This window comes from Hyla sarda, chromosome 8 (assembly GCF_029499605.1).
Source record: "Hyla sarda isolate aHylSar1 chromosome 8, aHylSar1.hap1, whole genome shotgun sequence".
Taxonomy (NCBI): Eukaryota; Metazoa; Chordata; class Amphibia; order Anura; family Hylidae; genus Hyla; species Hyla sarda.
This window is the reverse complement of record NC_079196.1, coordinates 43,619,952-43,643,823: the sequence shown is the minus strand read 5'-3', so window position 1 is coordinate 43,643,823 and position 23,872 is coordinate 43,619,952. Positions and strand designations below refer to the sequence as shown.

The 23,872-nt window shown below is 42.6% G+C and overlaps 1 protein-coding gene across 5 annotated transcripts in view; it reads left to right on the top strand.

The window, feature by feature from the left end:
- Positions 1-23,872, top strand: part of KCNH7 (potassium voltage-gated channel subfamily H member 7) — a 467,074-nt gene that overhangs the window by 292,674 nt on the left and 150,528 nt on the right. For all 5 annotated transcript variants that reach the window (XM_056533460.1, XM_056533458.1, XM_056533456.1 and 2 more), the window contains one exon: positions 7,705-7,919. In XM_056533460.1, the coding sequence (XP_056389435.1) occupies positions 7,705-7,919 (215 nt within the window). The remainder of the gene's footprint in view (positions 1-7,704; positions 7,920-23,872) is intronic.

The following is a 23,872-nucleotide window of genomic DNA, read 5'->3' as shown; positions in this document are numbered from 1 at the left end:
AAAACAATTCTCTTTTATTTTCCATTTGTGTTCAATTTAATGAATCAGGAAATTAAAATAGAAAGAGGGAAATTTATAAATGAATAATTTTTTTTTTTTATTAATACAATATATACATTTATAATTATTACTTTATACATTTCTTTTTTTCAATTTTATTTTCCATTTATATTAAGTTTAATGAAATAGAAAATAAAATAGAAAAAGGGGAATTTTTTTAATGAATTATAGTTATTATTAATATTTTTATTTTAAATAAATAACAATTTATACATTTATAATCTATTAATTTATAAATTCCCTTAATTTTTTAAGTAATAAATTATAAATGTATAAATTGTATTTATTTAAACTAATAACAATTATAATAATATGTATTAGTTTATAAATTCACTTTTTCTATATTATTTTTGGGATTATTTAGTTAACATAGAATACATGTATAAATTGTGTTAAATCAACTGGTGCCAGAAAGTTAAACAGATTTGTAAATTACTTCTATTGAAAAATCGTAATCCTTCCAGAACTTATTAGCTGCTGAATACTACAGAGGACATTCTTTTGGAACACAGAGCTCTCTACTGAATCACGAGCACAGTGCTCTCTGCTTACATCTCTGTCCATTTTAGGAACTGACCAGAGCAGCATATGCTTGCTATGGGGATTTTCTCCTACTCTGGACAGTTCTTAAAATGGACAGAGATGTCAGCAGAGAGCACTATGCTCCAAAAAAATAATAATTTCTTGAAGGATTAAGATTTTTTAATAGAAGTAATTTACAAATCTGTTTAACTTTCTGGCACCAGTTGAAAAAAAAAAGTTTTCCACCAGTGTACCCCTCTAATCTTAAAATAATAATAATAAAAATAATATGTATTCATTTATAAATTCCCCTTTTTTTAGACTGCACCCTTAAGAACTGTTCTTCCTATTTATAACCATGTACACTTGCCAAAACACTACACAATCATTTAAGTTTTACCTAATTGGACTGCTTCTCCTTTTATACATACTATGTGGGAGATTTATCAAGGGAAGTCGCACAAAAAGTCGCATCTGCGCCTAAGCAAATTTTTGAGCGACTTTTGGCTGTAAGCAAAAATCTACAAAAGAGCTCACCAAAGCAAATTTCAGTTTTCACTTTGCAGTGGTCAGGCATTTATCAAGTGCGACAGTCGCACAAAAGTCACAACCGCCTACAAAGCAGTGTAAATGTAAGCCAGCTGGGACCTGGCTTACAAAACATGCTTTAGAGAGCGGTATTTCATATTTCCTGCTGGGAGCCGAGATCACAGCTCCAGAGGGAAATATGAAATCACAACATCCCCCGTTCTCCTCCTGTGTGCCACAGTGTCACATCCCCCCACCCCCCGCGCGCCGCCGCCTATCTTGGCCCCACCGCTGCCAGCCCCTGCTCCACATCTCCCACCCGCCGGCTAGCCGTTACAGGACTATAACTCCCAGCATGCTCTGTCAGTGAGGACATGCTGGGAGTTGTAGTTGCCACAGCTGATAGTTGCAGGCGGGTGGCTGGGGAGCGGAGCTGGCCGGCTTCAAGGAATATGAAACTTCACTGTAACTTCATATTTCCTGGCCTGAGCTGTAATTGGCTGGTCAGTCTCGGCCAATTACAGCTCAGGCCAGGAAATATGAAGTTACAGTGAAGTTTCAAATCCCTTGCAGCCGGCCAGCTCCGCTCCCCAGCCACCTGCACACAACTACCAGCATGTCCTCACTGAAAGGGCATGCTGGGAGTTGTAGCCCTGTAATGGCTAGCTGCCGGCTGGGAGATCTGGAGCGGGGGCTGCTGTGAGCGGTGGCGAGGGAAAGATAGACGGCGGTGAGGGGGACGCTACACACACGGGAGGAGAGCGGCGGCCAGGGTGGTGGTGTTGGCAATTAGCAGGGGGGGTGTTGGCAATAAGCAGGGGGGAGGGTTGGCAATAAGCAAGGGGGGGGGGGGGTCTGCTCCTGTCTGCAACTACCAGCCATTGCAACTACAACTCCCAGTCCTCATTGTTAGGGCATGCTGGAAGTTGTAGTCTTGCAACAGCTAGTGGGCCGGTGGTTGGGAAGCGGATGGTGCCTCCAGCTGTTGCTAAACTACAACTTCCATGATGGGAGTTGTATTTTAGGAACAGGGAGCCTCCAGCTGTTGCTAAACTACTACAACTTCCATGATGGGAGTTGTAGTTTAGAATTGGGCTGCCTCCAGCTGTTGCTAAACTACAATTTCCATAACGGGAGTTGTAGTTTAGAAATAGGGTGCCTCCAGCTGTTGCTAAACTACAACTTCCATGACGGGAATTGTAGTTTAGGAATGGGGTGCCTCCAGCTGCTGCTAAACTACAACTTCCATGATGGGAGTTGTAGTTTAGAAACAGCAAGACTCAGGCTGTTGCTAAGTTACAACTCTTATCTTTCCTAGACAACCAAAGGCTGTCTGGAAATCATGGTGTTGTAGTTTAGCAACAGCTGGAGGCTCCCTGTTAGGAAACGCTGGTTTCTGAGCGTTTTCTTTAAGGTAGGGCACTATGAATGTATTAACCTATTTTTCATGTTTTTTTTGTTATCATTTCAGATCCGTTTATGCAGAGGACTTCTTCGAATTTGGTGGACTACGTCATTGACCAGCGTTTTTTTTATTTAATATTAATAAAATGGCTAACGAGGTCTTGTAGGGGAGTGGAAGAAAAGTTTTAAAAAAAAGTGTTGTTTTACTTTACAGGCTTAGTAGTGGAAGCTGTCTTATAGACTGAATCCATTACTAAGCCAGGGCTTAGCGTTAGCCACAAAAACAGCTAATGCTAACCCCCAATTATTGCCCCGGTACAAACCGCCAGGGGTGGTGGGAAGAGCCGGTACCAACAGGCACGGAGCATCAAAAATGGCCCTCCTGGACCTAAGCGGTAACAGGCTGGTGTTATTTACGCTGGGGAGGGCCAGTAGCAATGGTCCTCGCTTACCCTGGTAACGTCAGGCTGTTGCTGTTTAGTTGGTATTTGGCTGACAATGAAAATAGGGGGAACCCCACATTTTTTTTTTGAAATTGTTTAATCATTTATGCATAAAACATGTGTTTTTTTTTCGTATTTTCATTCTCAGCCAGATACAAACCAAGCAGCAACAGCCTGACACAACCTGTTACTGCCTAGGCCCAGGAGCACCATTTTTTAACCCTCCGGGCCTGTTGTACTAGCTCTTCCCAGCACCTCTGTGGCAGTTGGTATTGGGGTAATAATTTGGGGTTAGTGCTAGTTGTTTTTGTGGCTAGCGCTAAGTCGCGGTTTAGTAATGGATTCCGTCTATAAGACGGCTTCCACCACTAAGCCTGCACAGTAAATTTAAACAAAACAAAAAAAAAACACCCCCACAAGCCCTCATTAACCATTTTATTAAAAATAAAAAATAAATAAATAAAAGCTGGGCCTCGACGTACTCCACAGAATCCGAAGAAGTCCTCTGCGTAAACGGATCTGAAATAATAAGAAAAAACACAGAAAATTGGTTAGTACATTTATAGTTCCCTCCCTTAAGAAAAAGCCAATAAATTAGCTTTTCTTAATAGGGAGTCTCCAGCTATTGCTATCCTGCAACCCCATCATTTCCAGACAGCCTTTAGCTGTCTGGGAAAGATATAAGTTGTAATTTAGCAACAGCTTGGGTCTCGTTGTTTCTAAACTACAACTCCCGTGATGAAAAAATTAGCCCTCACACATCCCTGTATACAGAAAAGTAAAAAAAGTTAGAGGTGTCAGAAGAGGACAATTTTAAACATGCTAATTTTCATATAAATAGTTATAATTTTTTGAAAAAAGCTAAACAAAATCAAACCTATATAAGGCCCCTTTCACACTGCCACAAATGTCTTCAAGGCACTTTTTTTTTTGTGTGCCTTAATTGACGTTATTTTTGATCGGGTTTTACAGGAAACAATGGGTCCCGACAGATGCCATTCACTATTATGGGGTCTGTTAGGCAATGTTGTTTTCTGACGGGAGTATGCATGATGTATTTTTTCTCCCGCTATTCTCCCCGGGTTCTCCGACGGACGTCTCACTGCCCTGTCAAAAAGGCAGTGTGAAAGAAGCCTAATATGATATAATTTCAATTGTATGGACCTACAGAATACATTGAATGTGTCATTTTTTTACAGAAAAGTGCACTGGGTAGAAACGGAAAGTCCTAAAAGTTACAAAATTGAATTTTTTCCCCCCAATTTTGCCACACAAATATTTTTTTTGTTTCGCTGTAGATCTTGTGGCGAAATTATTAATGTCATTACAAAGTAAAATGGGTGGTGAAATAAAACAAGGCTCTATATGTAAGGTGGAAAATTGATAGCGTTATGATTTTTAGAAGGTGAAGAGAAAAAAAAAACAAAGAGCAAAAATAAAAAAAACCTGTGTCCAAAAGGGGTTAAAAAAATATTTATATTTTGCTAATTTTTTTCACAACTGCGATTTTAGAGCAGAAAAGTCACAGAGGAGAGGAGGTGGCGTTACAAAGTGTTGTTCTGAAGTCATTTATTGGTTTTTGCTTATGTGTGCTAAGTAAATGATATTCAAAAGTGATTTATTGTTTTTTGCTTATGTGAGCCAAATTTATCAACCCTGTGTGATAGTATAATAAATGTGTCATACATAAGCAAAACAAAAAGCAAGAAAAAAATGCCTTCAGAACTCGCTTACCAAAGCAACGATGATAAATGTCCCCGAATATGTTTTGTTAATAGGCACATTTGGTAGTGTACATCACAGGATCCTCAGTTTAAGGCTCCCAGTGGTGTGAGCTGTACCATCTTTTTTCTTTAGGATATTGCTCTTACATGCCCACATATTGATTTGTGCACCAGAATGTTCCATCAGTATAGGTTAAAATAATTTATTTCTGCAGTGAAAACCCCCCAGGGGTGTTTCTGTGGGTGGTTATCAAAGCAATATACCCTGGATGACGGCCCATGCCAGTCAGCTACTGTGCCTTGGAAGGGTACAAGGGTAGTTTATTAACAAAACCATTGCCCTAAATGAAGAAATAACTAGGGCTGTGGGTCTCTCCAGTTGAGAGCCCCTTCTATTAGTCAGAATAGAGGGTTGATAATTAAAGAGGTCATTCTGAGATTAAAATGTATCCTTTATCCACAGCATAGGGCATAACCAGATGATCAGTGTGGGGTCCAACCGCTTAACCCCCATCGGTACTGATAACAGAGGTCAGTTTGCTGAATTAGGGGGCAGGGAAAATGCTCGGCCACCACTTCATTCACTGTCTATAAGACTTTAGAACCTTTCTGATTGCTGAACTCAGCAATGTTTGGAAGTTGCATAGACAGTGAATGGAGTGATGTACAAGCATGTGCCATGCAGCTCCATTTATGGAAAAATTTGGCATCTGTTTTTGTGATTATTGGTGGTCCCAAAGGTTTTCTATGGAGTTGCCTAGCATGGTCACTACACAGTGTATGACGCTACCTGCGTATAACTCTGTTCACTGTGTATGTGGGTACTGCCACTCTGACAAACAGCTGATTGACAGGTTGTGGTGTTGGACCCCTTCTATCAGATATTAATGGCCTATCCCAAGGATATCTCAATCTATGAAAAAAGTCTAAGAAAAGCCTATTGAGGCACCATTTTACACCTACAAAGTATAATAATAGACTTTCCTGCATACGTAGACCTGAAGTACCTCTTTATCATACATCATCTTGCTCAGTTAACATTATGAAGATGATATTTTTCCATTAGAAAAATTGTTTCTAGTCCATGACATTTCAGCCATGATCTTTATCTAAAAATCCAATGGAGCCTTCAGGGGCACAGGCTTCTTATAAATACCAAGACCCTAGCAAAGCAGAATTATGAAACATAAGATGTTAAAATGAACCTGTACATTATTACATCCCATTCGTGGTCGTCAGATCATTTACAAAGTGAGAATAAACTGCAATAATCAATTATACAAATCTGCATCCCTGTAGGATTAATGCAGCGGCAGCACATAAATATGGCTTTTACTGTAAGCTCCCACGTCTCCCATATTTTGTTACCCGGCTAATGAAATGTATCCTTCAATGCAATGTTTCCATGTAGCTCCAAGACTGATCAAATTGGTGATTTCAGTGAGTCATAGAATTACTCAGAGGGAACGTAATGCCGGATAATTGCCGGGTCTGCACTATTCCAGTGGAATAAACCAAGCCATCTTTCTTACTTCTGGAACATTCTATCTTAGATACACTTATTCGATTAAATTGAGCACACTGCTTCACATGTCAATGACAAGACAATTTGTGCAGCCTTAATATAGTTAGAGTTGTAGTCGACCACACACTATTATTTATCTGAAGAATTCTAAAAGACACAAATAAGTAAAAAAATCATAAGTGAAAAACACTATGATGAAAACTGATAACACATTATCACAACATGCATTCCAATATCCCACATTTATTTAATTTTTTTTATAAACTATGGAAAAAAACGAATTCCTGTATTTAAATAAATAATTAATATTAAATAAATATGGCTCCTTGGAGATCTTTAAATATATTTTTACAGTATCAACTAAACTGATAGGTCAACTGAGGGCTTCAGGTTTTATGGAGGTATAATACAGTACCTTTAGAAGTATATGGAGCCATACTGTACCTCCCTCTGCCTACAATATCATATGGCAATACAGAAGATTTTTGGTCACATTCATATGGAATCAAATAGAGGGAAATCCAGGACATGTTCCATTTGTCTCTATATTATAAAAACATTTTTCCAGGCACATAATCAGGTGTTGTATGCAGGGGTCATACACAGATTGAGCTTTAAGCTCCTGGGCCCAACTGCAATCTCAGTAACTTGAACCCTAAACTGGTTGTTGGGTTATGTAAAACTTATCCCCTGTGATCATAGGTGGGGGTCTCACTGCTAGGACACCCTATGATATTTAGAACAGGGCCGATCTCTTACCTCCCGTTCCACATTCCGAGACTAACTGTCTTTTGGAATGACGGCACGCTCCTCCAGTCACCAGCAGAAACGGGACATTCATAGGGTGGGTGGAGCAGGCCATCACTTTTGAGACCAATTTCTTGGAAGGTGGAGTCTGGAGTGCTCCAAGGTAAGAAACAGGCCCTGTTCTGGAGATTGTGAGTGGTCCCAGTGGTTAGTGGAACCCCTGCATCCAGACATTTATCCCCTATCTACAGGACTTGGATTACCTAACCGGACAGCCCCTTTAACTATCATAAGTCTTTTCATATCTGACAAAAGGACCTTTTGCTCTCCAAGCTTCAGGACCCACATGTGGTTCAAACTATTGAAGTTTTGTCACATGAAGTGCGTACAACTTCTTAGCACAGAAGTGGAATCCCATGTTTCTCTTTACACTACACTCTAGAATGTATATGAGACTTTATTCTGACTTTTTTTGTCCACTTTTAAAAATGCTCTTGGGTGTAGTTGTAGAACCTCGGGGGTGGGGCCTTTTTTGTCTTCAATTTCAAATCTTGACTATGATCAGGTATCACCAATGATTTATTTTATCAAACACAAAGCTGTCATATACTAGCCATGAACTAACCTACAACTAAAAACACTTAACGCAGTTCATTTTATTTAACCCGAGGAGCTTAAAATCATTTGGTGTTTTTTTTTTCAATTGTTATTTTATTGGTACATTGATAACTTGTGTGTTACCTACTTCTAGGCCCTTTTAATCATATCAAATCCAGTCTTTTGGGTTCTACGTCTGACTCAAACCTGAACAAATACAGCACAATCAACAAAATCCCACAGCTCACTTTGAACTTTTCAGACGCAAAAAATGAAAAAAAAGCGGCATCACCTCCTTCTTCGGAAAAGGCCATTATAGCACCCAAAGTAAAGGAGCGAACACACAATGTTACAGAGAAGGTCACACAGGTAAGAAAAAGTTGGGACATTTTGATTTGACATTTTTATTGCCAGTTTGGGTAAAATAATTTGATCATTGTTGTGGAATATTTTAAATGTTGTGAAGAATTTGAAGAGATTCTCCGCCCCTAGACATCTTAACCCCAATCCAAACGATAGGGGATAAAATGTCTGATCGCGGGGGCCCGCCGCTAGGGACCCCCACGATCTCGGCTGTGGCACCACAGACGTCCGGTGGACGGAGCGTACTTTGCTCCGTCCATATGACTGGCAATGCGGGGCGGAGGCTTGTGACATCACGACCACGCCCCCTCCGTGCAAGTCTATGGGAGGGGGCGTGACACACCCTCTCATTAACATGCATTGAGGGGGCGTGGCCATGATGTCACAAACCTCCGGCGCTGCACCCGACACTCTAAACGAACGCAGGGAGATCCCCAACGGGGGGACTCCGTGATCAGACATCTTATCCCCTATTCTTTGGATAGGGGATAAGATGTCTAGGGGCAGAGTACCCCTTTCACTAAATTGAATTTAACAATTACAGAAGGGTGCGTCAGCTGCATTTCAGTTAAAAAACCTAATGCGCCCCTCCCCATGATCCTTCTCTTGTTTAACTCATTTAATATATTTTTTATGGCCAAATATGACTATGTCTGTACTATTTTAGTTGATCAAGTGTTTGCCCAAAACCTAAAGTCTCCGTGAATGTAACTTGTTTATTGAAAATATTATGCGTTCTTTAAAATAGAACAAAATAGACGAAGAGCATACCCTTTTCACCAGTACCAGCCTCTGATGTTTGTCATCTGCTTGAACATTAATGCCAAGAGTGGATTTTTTTTACTTTCTTTTTTCTTTATACAGGACAAATACTGTAGTTCGTTCTTATTTTTTTTTTAAATAGAAATTGATTTCAATTCATTTTGAAGGTTGATTGGAAAAATATGGTCTGAAATATTAACAAAATAATTTTTTTTCTAATTTTATCATGTGCCGTTTTAAAGGGGTACTCCATCCCTAGACATCTTATCCCCTATCCAAGTCCTGCCGCTGGAAACCCCGTTATCTCTCCTGCAGCACCGCAGTCATCTGCTGCAAGGAGCAAAGTTCGCTCCATGCCTGGGCGATGCAGGGGCTGGAGTATTGTGATGTTATGCCCCTCCCATAGATTTGTATAAAGGGGCGGAGCCACAATACTCCGGCTCCTGTATCACCCGTCATCAGGCAGAGCGAAGTTCGTTCCATGTAGCAGATGACAGGGGGGTGCTGCAGGAAAGATCACGGGGATTCCCATCGTGGCAGGACCCCCCACGATCTTATCAGACATCTAGGGATGAGCGAATTGAATCTGACGAATTTGTTACGAATTTCAGGAAAAATTAGCTTTGCAACAAATCCGTATATTGACATGATTCGATCACACAAATCACTCCATTTAGTGCGGTCCAGGCTCCAGGGCATCTAAGATGGCGGCTCCACATGTCAGGACATGGGGCAAGGAACTCTGGGAAGGCGGGAAGATGAGTAGGCAGCATGACCCTGAATCACATGCAGCATGCAGCCAGACACCCATGTGATGTCACAGCCCTCTATAATCGGCAGCCAACTTGCAGCCAGTCACATCAGCATTTTATTGCAGAGAGAGACAGAGAGACAGAGAGCAGTGTGTGTTGCACAGAAAAGCATTTTTACAGCAGCGATTCACCTCAAGTCCAAATCCAGCCTAAAAACACTGATAGGGAAGGGATAGAGATAGTAATTTTGGGATCTACTACACAGCAACTGTGTACTGCAGCACTGGTGTATACAACAACTGAAAAGCTAATAGTAGCCAGCCAGTTAGGGTGAGCAGAGCACTAAAAGCCATAATCACCTGCTATTAGTGGCTAATACAGGTTGCGTAGCGGAGCATATTGTCCTCTATTAAGTGCAACCTGTGCGTACATAGGTGGTGTATGATGTTGTTCCTGTTAAAGTCTTAAGGGCCTAGTTACTGTGAAACGCCAGCCAAAAATACACACCTGTTGGTGTTGTAGACAAATACTGTTTTAAGCATAGTGGAGCGTATTTTACTCCCCTCATAAGTGCATACCATGTACGTACATCTAAGTGGTGTACCATTTTGTTCCTGTTAAAGTCTTAAGGGCCAAGTTACTGTGAAAGGCCAGCCAAAAGTACACCCCTACTGCTGTTGTAGACAAATACTGTTTTAAGCGTAGTGGAGCGTATTGTCCTCCCCTCATATACGCATTAATTATGTCAGGCAGAGGAGTGCCAGGACAAGGCCTAAATTCATCAGGCACAGGCAGAGGTCGCAGCAGATTAGGGGTGAGTGGCAGCAGGAGTCGCAGCGAGAGGCCTCTCGGTATCAGCTAGCGGTCGTGTCTTGACCAGCAACCCATCTGCCGTCATTGATTGGTTAATACGGTCATCCACTTCATCACAAGTGACATCTGACACCCCCAGTCAACAGTCGGTGACACAACTCTCAGTTGGAATGGCCCACGAGCAGTCCCTGTCCTCCTATTGCCTCTGTCATTTGCTGTTTCCTCCCCCACAGAAGTATTGTATGCTGTGGGTTCAGCTCCACCATTTACTGAGGACGATCTACTAGAGGACAATCAGAAGCTACTGCCCAGCCAAGAAGTGGAGGAGACATACACCGCTTCCTCCGTTAGGCGGGCAAGTAGTGATGAGGAGAGTGGCGTAGGAGGTGGTGTTGCGAGCGTTCAGTGTCCTGAAGCAGACACTGTTGAGGAACCTGAGGAGGACATCAGTGACGTGCAGACACAACTCGATGATGATGAAGCCGATCGCACTTGGGAACCGGGTGCAGAAGGGGCTTCATCATCAGGAGAAGAGGGTTGCAGGTTGCCCGTGAGGCAGCAGCTGAGCCAGCAAGGTGGTAGCATGGTTGGCAGTCAGCATAGTGGTAGAAGTGGAAAGTCTGGAGCCAAACGTGCCCAGGGTAGACCACCGGCTTTGCGGCAGCCTACCTTCCTGGGAGGTAGCGGAACAGGGGTTCCTGGAGACGGCAGCTGTAGTAGTCAATCAATGTGGACTGTTGGGGGGAAAATTAGCTACTTGGCGGTGTGGCAGTTTTTCATTAAGCATCCGGAGGATGTTAGCCTGGCTACGTGCAAGATGTGTCGGCAGAAGGTGAAGCATGGCCTGGGTCCCAATGTTGGCACCACGGCCCTGCGTCAACATATGCAGCGTCACCATAAAGCGGCCTGGGAGAACCGTGGCTCCAATGTGGTGGTCCAGCCTGCTGCATCAGCCAGTGGCATGCCGCTCCCTGTTTCAGACAGGCCAAAGCTCCACCACCTCAGCCAAAGGGAGCTGTGTGTCACACCCATCTTCTGTCGCTCCAGATGCTTCTCCTACTACGTGTCAGTCATTCTGCCAGCAATCCATCGGCGAAGCCATGTTCAAGAGACAAATGTATGCGCCCACTAATCCAATGGCGCAGGAGTTGAATGTGCTCCTGTCTAAGTTGCTGGTGCTGCAGTCCCTCCCTTTTTACGTGGCGGACTCTGCACCTTTCAGAGAATTGATGGCTTGTGCCGAGCCAAGGTGGAGAGTCCAAAGTTGTAATTTCTTTGCGAAAGAGGCAGTACCAGCCCTGCACAATTTTGTGGAACAGAAGGTGGGCCAGTCCTTGAGCCTGTTGGTGTTTACCAAAGTGCACGGCAGCGCCAACATGTGGAGCTGTAACTATGGGCAGGGACAATACATGTCCTTTACGGCCCACTGGGTAAATGTGGTTCCTGCACAGCCACAACAGCAACTTGGACAGGTCACACCGCTTGCACCTCCATGCTCTGCATGACATCTGGCTCTACACAAAATGGGGGCACACCCACTGAGAGTGAGGACAAACTGACCTACTACAGAGACATCCTACGTAGTCAGTTGGCCGATGCCTATCTGTGCCATCGTCCATCCTCTCACAGGTCTGACTCGGGGGGCCCTCTGCGCTCACCTTCCACTGCCATGGCTGCTGGGGAGGGGTGGGGTGGCAGAAGCAGTGCAGTTCCATCAGCAGCAGCCTGAGTCTACAGTCGCTGATGAGTAGCTTTCTTCACCCCCATAGTGAAGCAACTCATAAGCAGCATGCACACCTGGAGCAGGACCTGAACCAGCAGGTGGGGGCATACCTTGACATGACCATGCCAACACACTTTGAAGATCCACTGGACTAGTGTGGCGGCAGCCAAACTTGATTTGTGGCTGCAACTAGCAGAGTTTGCCCTGGGAAAGCTGTCCTGCCCGGCCAGTAGTGTGCCATCAGAGCGGGTGTTTAGTGCGGCAGGGGCCATAATCACCCCAAAGAGAACTTGTCTGTCCACAAAAAATGTGGAGAGACTGACCTTTGTGAAGATGAATCAGGCATGGATCAGCCAGGATTTCCACCCACCAATGCCTGATGCATCAGAGTAGATTGATCATGCTGCCACACCAACACTGCACAAATATGGATAGTGCCAAACATGTTTAAGGTGCTGCTCCCCAGTTACAGACATTCCTCGCCATCAGACCACAAGTAAGTATTGAGGATATGCATTAGCTAAAACTTAACTTTTCTTTAATATATGGACCCCATTTTTTTTTTTTATATCTAAGAAAAGGAAAGGTGTGCAAAAAACACCATGTGCCACCCACACCAGCAAGTATTGATGTGATGCAAAGACCTCTAAAAGGTGGAAGGGAACAACGTATGGTCCATTGTAACCGGTGGGGGTAAAAACTTCCTCTGTGATGCCCTACTCTCGCATTAATAATTCATTTCTCGGCAAGTGTTACTCGCACTAAAAAAGGTGGCCTCACACAGGAACCGCTTCCTACTTCCACCTACAAACACTGCCATTTCCAAGGGTTTTTAGTTGGAAATAGGGAGAGTTTCCTGTGTGGGGCCGCCCTTTTTAGGTTTTTACCCCCCACCGGTTACAATGGACCATACGTTATTCCCTTACACCTTTTAGAGGTCTTTGCATTACATCAATACTTGGTGGTGTAGGTGGCATCAGGTACTGGTATTGCCACCCACTGCCCCAATCTGTCACCGGGTCACTTTCAGTTCTCCTGATGCTGTTCATGCCACCTCCAGGCAGGGGCGGATGCAGAGTCTAGTCTCGGGAAGGGCACTATTAGAGTATCAGGCGCTGGTCGACACGCCCCCTCCCATAGACTTGCATTGAGGGGGTGTGGTGTGACATCACAAGGGGCGTGGCTATGACATCACAACCCAGGCAGCCTGCACCTAGGGCTTGGAACAAAATGTTCAGAATGCTGGGGCAGTGAAGCACCCTTTTAAGTATGCAGCATAGTGCCCCCACACTAGGTAGGCAGCATAGTTTCCAGTTCCCCCACACTAGGTAGACAACATAGTTCCCCCACATTAGGTTGTAGTCCCCCCCTATTAGGTTGGCAGTATAGTTCCCTCAAATTAAGTTGTAGTTCACCCACATTAGGTAGGCAGTATAGTTCCCCCACATTAGGTTGTAGTTCCCCCACATTAGGTTGGCAGTATAGTTCCCCCACATTAGGTTGTAGTTCCCCCACATTAGGTAGGCAGTATAGTTCCGCCACATTAGGTAGGCAGTATAGTTCCCCCACATTAGGTTGTAGTTCCCCCACATTAGGTAGGCAGTATTGTTCCCCCACATTAGGTTGTAGTTCCCCCACATTAGGTAGACAGTATAGTTCCCCCACATTAGGTTGTAGTTTCCCCACATTAGGTTGGCATTATAGTTTCCCCACATTAGGTTGGCAGTATAGTTCCCCCACATTAGGTTGACAGTATAGTTTAGTTCCCCCACATTAGGTTGTAGTTTCCCCACATGAGGTTGTCAGTATACTTCCCCCACATTAAGTTGTAGTTCCCCCACATTAGGTTGGCAGTATGTTCCCCCACATTAGGTTGTAGTCCCCCCCCCCATTAGGTTAGCAGTATAGTCCTCCTACATTAAGTTGGCAGTATAGTTCCTCCACATTTAGTTTGCAGTATAGTTCCCCCACATTAGGTTGTAGTTCCCCCACATTAGGTTGGCAGTATAGTTGTGATGTCCGCAGTGTAGCAGGTTGCAGAAAGTAATTTCCAGCATAATAATCAAATATACAAATTGTCACAGAATGGGAAAGTGCTAAAGAAGTTTTTACCATTTAAAACTACAGCTCCCAGTATGACCAAAGTAGTGGTAAGGTTATGCTGGGAGTTGTTGTTTCACCCATGAAAACTGCAAAACTTACAAATGACTACAGCTTTGATGGGACATAGTGAGGTGAATACACAATGATATCAGTGACTACAGGTAACAGCTTCGATGGTACATACCGCTGTGACTTTGTCAGCTAAATCTTCTCTCTGCAGAAAATGACACCCAGATGGCTCCTTAATTTGTCAGCGGATTCTGATCCTCTATATGAAAACAATAATTATTATAATACTGCTAAGCACCGTATTCTCTGAATACCCCATACTGTAGCCTCTGAATATAATACTACCACACACAGCGCTCTCTGAATATAATACTACCACACACTGCACCCTCTGAATATAATACTACCACACACTGCGCTCTATGAATATAATGCTATTCAACACTGTACCCTCTGAATATAATACTACCACACACTGCGCTCTATGAATCTAAAACTACCACACACTTCACTCTCTGAATATAATACTACCACACACAGCGCTCTCTGAATATAAGACTACCACACACAGCGCTCTCTGAATATAATACTATCACACACTGTGCTCTCTGGGGGGGGGGGCAATTGCCCCGTTGCCCCCCCCCCCCCCCCCCGGATCTGCCACTGCCTCCAGGCTGTCTCATTCTGCAACCATTTGTTCTCCTCATTCTGCCACCATAAACTATTTTCTGCATCATAAAGCAACAATATAAAGCATCAATGAAAAAAATATATTTCAATGTGCCCATATCCTTTTAATGTATTTCTCTTCCATAGCTTTAGACATAGCATCTGTGCATGGATGGCAAACATCAGAGTACAGAATTCTTTTAGAGAAGGTACAAAAGTACAAAGTGCCATGGTAGAACTTTCAAAAATTATCCTCTTCCCCTTTAAAGAGCCGTAACTCTTTTATTTTTCCTTCCACAGAGCCATACAAGGACTTGGTTTTTGCGGGAACAATTTTTTACTTTGTAATGATACCTTTAATTTCACCATAAAATATATAGCCCAACAAATAAAAAGTGAGAGCAAATGTTTTCTATGGGGATTTTCTCCTACTCTGGACAGTTCTTAAAACGGACAGAGATGTCAGCAGAGAGCTCTGTTTTCCAAAAAGAAAAGAATTTCCTCTGTAGTATTCAGCAGCTAATAAGTACTGGAAGGATTAAGATTTTTTAATAGAAGTAATTTACAAATCTGTTTAACTTTCTGGCACCAGCTGATTGAAAAAAAAAATTCCACCGGAGTACCCCTTTAAGTTTTTACTGGGGCACAGATTATCAGGAAATATGTAATTTTTGTGTTATCATATACAGATTGCTGATAACTGTAACACCCTATAGTAAAAGCCCATGTATGAGATATTCAGAGAAGACATTGCCTCTTTTTAATATGTCTGTGCAGGGAATCCCTATGACATTATTCAAGAAGTTATGGAGTTACCCTACAACCCCCTCCCCCCAAAAAAGTAGAAGCAACAGTTTCTGAATACCGGAACGCAGCGAGCAATAGGGGTACTGCATCTGGGTGTTTCAGTGATGGAAAATTGATTATTTTAGTTCCCTTTCATAGTAAAAGTAGGAGACTCTCTGCCGGCACTACCACTGCAGCACCATATAACTTGATACAGCTCTGTTTATATGGGCAGCTTAGAAACAGTGCTTAAAGGTGCTCTGACCCAAAAAGTCTTTTAGATACAGTCTGTATCTTCTTCTAAAATTCTTCTTTATGGGTACTGTGACGATCCGTCTTGGGGATTAGCTCTGGGATCGTCCTGGACCACGCTACAGGATGCGTTTCTTCTCAATAAACCAGCAAACAAACGCTTATAATGCAAATCTGGCACCTTGCCAGTTTTATTAGACAGGTTGCAGGGAAAGAAATAAACAAAGAGCAGGAACAAACAAAATTCTAGACCGTCTGGTCACTGACTAAACAGATCAGCTTGTCCTGACTAACAACCGCTGAGCTTCCCTCAGTCGGTTAAACATATGTCCCCTGCAACCTTCTACTCACACTTCATGTCACTCTTTGAGTCACTCATAACTCTGGTTGTGTACTCCTCAGCAGCCTCTGTCTCTTCCCTACAGCCCACATGCTGTCTCCTAGGAAGAGCCTAGATTAGACTGAGTCTCCATCTCATATACACTTCCCTTCCTTCCTGCCTCATTACTTAAGAAGCAGGTGAGAGCTTCTGCAGGGTGAGCCAAGGAAATACACCCTTTCCTTGCCACACTGCCACAGTACGTTCAGATGAGCAGATTTACAGCGCGTATTTCGCTGCGGATGCGCCACAGAGGGACCTCTGCATGTTGCCTTTACATGTGCTTGCTCGGAGCGGCAATACACCGCTATGAGCAGACACACTGCGACGTGTGAGTCGTCGCACACATGCGCAGTATACTTGCACATCGTGGGAGCTCTCGGCCTAGCTCATAGAGCAGGGGGAGCAGCTGCAATATGTGCGAGTACACCGCGCATGCGCGGCAACTCGCAGAACGCTTTAGTGTGACTGCACATAGCAGCGTATTGCCGCCACGAGCAGGCACATGTAAGGCAGCATACAGAGGTCCTTCAGCGGCGGATCCGCAGCATAAAATACGCTGTAAATCCGCTCGTCTACCCTATTAAAGAAGAAATGCTGCACCAAACTTTTAACTCCCCCTGTGCCCGGGCTGCATAAACTAAAAAACAAACTTTAACTCACCTTCCTACGGTCCCCCGTTGCGGAGATATCGGCTTCCCGGTCCTCCGCTGCTTCACAGCTCCCTGCTTCTTAGGCTCGGAACGCCACACTTCGGTCCGCGTATTGCCGTCCGCAGCGATGTCCCGCCTCGGCTGGTGATAGGCTGAACGCACTGTCATGTAAGGGGCCCAGGCAGCTGGGAGAAGGCAGCGCCCGAGCTCCTAACATGACACAGCCTATCACCGCCACACCGGCAGATGCGGGACATCGCGGCCGGTGATACGCTGATCACAGTGTGACGTTCAAAGCCTAAGAAGCATGTAGCCGAGGAATGGGACCGGAGGAATGGGACACCGATATCGGCAAAACAGGGGAACGTAGGAAGGTGAGTTAAAGTTTTTTTTTTTTTTTGCAGCCCGGGCACAGGGGGAGTTAAAAGTTTAGCGCCGAATTTCTCCTTTAAATACTTGTGAAAAACTTGACAAACAGGGAATACAGCTGACGGCAACAGCGCGGTTTTGCACTACTTGTGCTTCCTCTGGCCTCTGGCCAGAGGAAGCACAAGTAGTGCGAAACCGCGCTATTGTCGTCAGCTGTATCCCCCCCCCCCCCCATGCGGTGAGTGCCAACTACTACATTTATTAACGGACTATAGTACAGAGTCAGACATTCTGTGTGACTGCGTTTTCCTGCCGTTGCCACAGCATCAAAGAAAACACATAGCACAGGGACCATCCTTTTAGCAGGCTAATTTACATGGGGTTGGTGTGAAGGGGTCGACTTGGCTTACGTATGTCAAGCAACATTTCTTTTTATATTATTTGTAGGATATTTTTCTTTTTCCTCGAAATTGGATTTTAGAACTCAACTCTTTTGAGGTTATGTGTCATTCGCACTTTCTCCAAGGTGTATGATTGATATAAAATGAACTAATGAAAAAGGCCAAAAAAAAAAAGTCTCCAACGGTACCAATTGCATACAGCATGAACTATATCTAAACTCCCATAAAAATAAAAATGATTTCTAACTTATTTCAGTTAAATATTATATTTATGCATTGCTTTATGCCAAAATACTTTAATACTAAGAGTACTCAAAGTGTACTTGTCATATCAAAGAAAAATGATGCTTTTATATTTTATTCACTAGGTCATGCAGGTTCTTTACATGTCTTTTTTTATGTGTCTAACTTCTGTAGTTTGCTCACAAATACCTCTGTTCTGCTGCTCACTCATTCTGACATCCACTGCTCAGGAGGGGGCGTGTCTGAGGCAAGCACTGAGCCCACCCTCATTTACCAAGCATTAATTTCCTCCCTGAGTCTGCTGTGTTGTGCTGGGTCTCTTTATTCAATCACTGCAGACTGCTCTGTAACCCCCTCCTCTCTGTTTTCACTCTGCAGTCTGATAGGACAGGAGTAAACACAGAGGAGTGCTAGTCCCATCCTCACTTCCTGGACTTTGTCCAAGCCTGTACTTTAGCAGGCACAAAGATGATGCTGCAGCCGTACAGAATTATGCTCTGGATGGTAGGGGGACCCCTAGTGGTCTGTACTGCCCAGCATGGCCTGCATCTCTTCAAGCTGGAACTGAAGTTTGCATGGGCTCCCAAGTTGTGACTGGAAAAAGTCACAACTGGCAGAGAACCAATAAAAAATTCTTCCATAGTATTTAAAGGGGTACTCCAGTGGAAAACAATAGTTTTTTTATTTTTTATTTTTTTTTATCAACTGGTGCTAAAAAGTTAAACAGATTTGTAAATTACTTCTATTTAAAAAGCTTAATCCTTCCAGTACTTATTAGCTGCTGAATACTACAGAGGAAATTATTTTCTTTTTGGAACACAGAGCTCTATGCTGACATCACGAGCACAGTGCTCTCTGCTGACATCTCTGTCCATTTTAGGAACTGTCCAGAGCAGCATATGTTTTCTATGGGAAACTTCCAGTCTGACCACAGTGCTCTCTGCTGACCCCTCAGTCCATTTTAGGAACTGTCCAGAGCAGGAGCAAATCCCCATAGCAAGCCTCTCCTGCTCCGGACAGTTCCTGACTTATTAGCTGCTGAATACTACAGAGGTAATTATTCTCTTTTCGGAACACAGTGCTCTCTGCTGACATCATGACCACAGTGCTCTCTGCTGAGATCTCTGTCCATTTTAGGAACTGTCCAGAGTAGCATATGTTTTCTATGGTGAACTTCCACAGGAAGTTCTTTTCTTTTTGATTAGCTTTCCAGTCTGACCACAGTGCTCTCTGCTGACCCCTCTGTCCATTTTAGGAACTGTCCAGAGCAGGAGCAAATCCCCATAGCAAGCTTCTCCTGCTCTGGACACTTCCTGACATGGACAGAGGTGTCGGTAGAGAGCACTGTGGTCAGACTGGAAAGAACTACACAACTTCCTCTGGAGCATACAGCAGCTGATAAGTCCTGGAAGGATTAAGATTTTTAAATACTGCAGATGTAATTTACAAATCTTTTTAATTTACTGGTGCAAGTTGATTTAAAATAAATAAATAAAATCACCGGAGTACCCCTTTAAATACACCTTAAGTCACAGTTACACACCTTAATTTTTTATACAAATATCTGGAAATGTCCTTAAAAAACAATGAGCCTATGTTCTAAAAAAAAAAAAAAAATTACTTTTGCTAACTAAATAGTGGATTTTGTGCTTCCCGTTATTGTTGATCCTCTTGGACAACTGTATCCAGTCCAATAAATATTCTTCGACATATTACAATGGATTCAGACAATTTTGGGTGGCCCCTCTGTCTTCTCCGCAGTAAAAAAAAAAAATTTAAAAATAAACATTGTTAATATATTCAGAATTTAATTGGTTTGCATGCTAACATTTTGATATTGTGGCTTTGCATTTGAATTATGTGGATTAAAAAGATAGTGTGCGGGCTCCTAGCAAACAAATGTGAACAGATTATACATCTGATACCCACTTTCTGTCCCAGGCGATACACTGTGTAGAATTATACTGAGCCTTGTGGTAAATTAACCTAGTTTACCAAATAAAGTGTGCAGGAATCGATTAAAAGCATCAATAAAATAAAGGCCATACGCATAGTTCCTAGATCAGAGATTCCCAACCAGGGTTCCTCCAGCTGTGGCAAAAGTACAACTTCCAGCATGCCCGGACAGCCTTTGACTGTCCTGGCATGTTAGGAGTTGTGGTTTTGCAACAGCTGGAGAGACGCTGGTTGGGAAACACTGTATTAGACTATAGTTCCACTGGAAACCGGAATCGACTGGCTCCAGAAAGTTAAACAGATTTGTAAATTACTTCTAGTAAAAAATCTTAATCCTTCCATTCATTATCAGCTGCTGAAGTTGAGTTGTTCTTTTCTGTCTGGCAACAGTGCTCTCTGCTGACATCTCTGCTTGCCTCGGGAACTGCAAAGAGTAGAAGAGGTTTGCTATGGGGATTTGCTTCTACTTTGGACAGTTCCCGAGACAGACAGAGGTGTCATCAGAGAGCAGTTAGACAGAAAAGAACCACTCAACTTCAGCAGCTCATAAGTACTGAAAGGATTAAGATTTTTTAATAGAAGTAATTTACAAATCTGTTTAACTTTCTGGAGCCAGTTGAGATATATATATATATATATATATATATATATATATATATATAAAGTTTTTTCCTGGATAACCCCTTTAAAAGGGTACTCTGTCCTTAAACATCTTATCCCCTATACAAAGGATAGTGGGGGCCAGCCGCTGGGGATTGGGTGTTAGGTGTACCAGCGGCAGGACCCCCTCAATCACATATCTTTTCCCCTAAGGAATGTAGTCTCCTATGAATCTTCTTCTTAATTGCCCCCATCAATTTATCCTTCATTTTTGCATATATTTCTCCTTTAAGCCTGTATATGTTTACAGAGCTAAAAATAGCACCACACAGAAATCTATTATTTCTGTCTCCTAGACAGATGTATTTCTTTGAATTTCTCTGAAGTACTAGGGAGAAAGTCAAAGAAATACGTCTGTCTCAGAGAGAGAAATAATGGATTTCTGTGCAGTACTATTTTTCTCTATATATACATATACAGGCTTAAGAAAGTGCATAAAAGAAAATACATATATATAAGAGGAAAGTTCATGGGAGATTAGTTCCTATAGGGCTATGTAACTGCCTGAAAAGGACTACTTTCTATGCCGGTCAATGAAGAAAAACAGGAGAACTGAGCTCTGGTAACTAGGAAGAAGGAGTTACAAGAGCCAAACTGCAATGTAACTCTGGGAAATACTGCTGCTTGCTGGTCACATGATCATACTGGAGCCAACCTACAGAAAGTAAAGAGATAGGAGCTTCAGAAAGGAGAGAAAGGAGGCTTAAAGGGTTACTCCACTGGCTAGCATTAGGAACATTTAGTTCCGAGCATTGTGTGCGTGCTGCGGGGGTCGGCCCCTCGTGACATCACACTATACCCCCTCAATGCAAATCTCCCATATACTTGCATTGAGGGGGTGTGGCATGGCATGATTTCACAAGGGAGCATGGCTGACCCTCGCTGTGTGCGCACACAGCGTTCGCAACTAAGTGTTCCGAATGCTGGCCAGAGGAGTACCCTTTAAAAGGGTGAAAATTACATTGGAGAATGGCCTTTTGGCATGGATAGTGTTCAAACTGCTCAAATACTATATGGTACTTATTAATACTGCCATAGAATGTTCCAGAATAAAATAACAGTATATAGTTCCTTCATTGTATTACTAGATAATGCCCCAAAAATACTGCCCATATAATACTGCCATGCATTGCCTTAATAATAGTGCTATTCAGCAGCCACCTAACTGTGCCCAAATAAACATGCTGCACAGAATCTAATAATATAATGGGGTCATGATAAAGGTTTCAAACAGGAGACCCTGTAGGAAGACCGGACATGGTGAGAACTAGGAGGTGGACATAACAACATAATCATTGGGTTATTCCAGCAACTCTCACTAGAACTTTAAAGCGGTACTCCCCTGTAAAAAAATAAAAAATTAAACTGGTGCCATAAAATCCTTCCAGTACTTATCAGTAGTGTTTAGCGGGATAGGCCATATTCGAATTTGCTATATTTCGCAAATATATGGACGAATATTCGTCATATATTCGCATAATTTGCATATTCGCAATATTCGTTGCCTTTTTTACTATGCGCCATAAAATTTTCATGCGAATGCGCTTTCACCATAAAATTCACATGCGCATGCACAATATCGCGTGATAAAAGAGCTAAAAGAAAGGAGGGATCAATATGCGTGAAAATTCGTATATGCGAATTTTCGGGCGTCTGACAAAGTAACTAGTATTGGAGCCTTGTTTACACCTCAAACTGGAAGCATGGAAGGGAGGATCACTGTGATGTGTACTGTGGAAAAAAATGTGAATATTCGTAATTGCGAATATTTAGCGCTATATGCGCAATATTCGCGAATTCGCAAATATGTGATATTCGCGATAAATTGCATTGCGAATATTTGCATCCAACACTACTTATCAGCTCAAAAAAAGTTATTTTCTTTTTGAATTTCCTTTCCAGTCTGACCACAGTGCTCTTTGCTGACACCTCCATTTTAGGAACTGACCAGAGAAGGAGAGGTTTGCTATGGCGATTTGCTCCTACTCTGGACAGTTCCCGACATGGACATCGGTGTCAGCAGAGAGCACTGTGGTCAGACAGAAAGGAAATTCAAAAAGAAAAGAACTTCCTCTGTAGTATACAGCAGCTGATACTGGGAGGATTAGGATTTTTAGTCATTTGCAGATCTGTTTAACTTTCTGGCACCAATTGATTTAAAGGAGAACTCCAGAGTATAAAAATTGTCCCCCATACTGCCGGCAGTAAAAAAAAATAAAGATGTACATACCTTCTGGAGCCGGTTACCGGAGGCCCCGGGGGAGCAGAGGAAGGTATGTACATCTTTATTTTTTTTTACTGCCAGCAGTATGGGGGACAATTTTTATCCTCTGGAGTTCTCCTTTAAAGGGTACCTCTCATGAAAAAAACTTTTGATATATTATAGATTAATTTATGCATAATAACTTTACAATTGCATGTTATTAAAAAATGTGCTTCTTTCTATTTCATTTTCCACTTTGAAGAAATGACCACTAGGGGTCTCCCTACCAGTCCTGGCAGCAAGCATTTCAGACTCATGCTGGAGTCCTAAACACTACGAGCTGCCAGTCTGCTTTGTTCACAAAGGAGAACACTCAGAGCTGCCAGCCTGCTTTGTTCACAGCCTGTTTGGCTGTGAACAAAGCAGGCTGGCAGCTCTGAGTGTTTAGGACTCCAGCATGAGTCAGAAATGCTTGCTGCCAGGACTGATCGGGAAAAATACAATAGAAAGAAGCATATTTTTCATTAACATGCTATTGGAAAGTTATTCAACATTCAATAATCTAAAATATATCAAAAGTTTATTTGATGAGAGGTACCCTTTAAAGAAAAACATTTTTCCAGTGGAGTACCCCTTTAAGCCAAAGCCCAATTCTGTCAATAATAAGTGACAAGAAGAATCGTGCAGAGTCAGTTTCCCCAAGACTACAAAGGATCAAGGTAATTCTGCCAAAGCATGCCGACGTGTGAGACAGTGACTGTGCCCGAGTAACAGCAGGCACCCTGGCAGAATAATCACCTAGAGAAATGGACAAAGTGATTACAGTGATGTGGAAGTCATTCTGTGTCCGCACAGGGCATCAGCATTCCTCCCAAGGATGTAAATTAGTAATGTAGTCTCCTAAATATAGCAAATCCCAGTATTTATCATCACGCTAATGAACAGCTGCCTCATTACTTTCTCCACACTCATAATTTGTCTTTAAATTTTATGTTATATCCGGAGGTCTTTGTATCTTTCCATTTCGTTATTAAACGCTGCAGAATATAAGTAGGAATTGATGCTTTATACATTGGATTACATTGCAAAATCTTCATAGATTTAGTTTACGGATTAAAGGGGTATTCCAGGAAAAAAAAAAATTTATATATATGAACTGGCTCCAGAAAGATTTGTAAATTACGTCTATTTAAAAATCTTAATCATTTCATGAGCTGCTGAAGTTG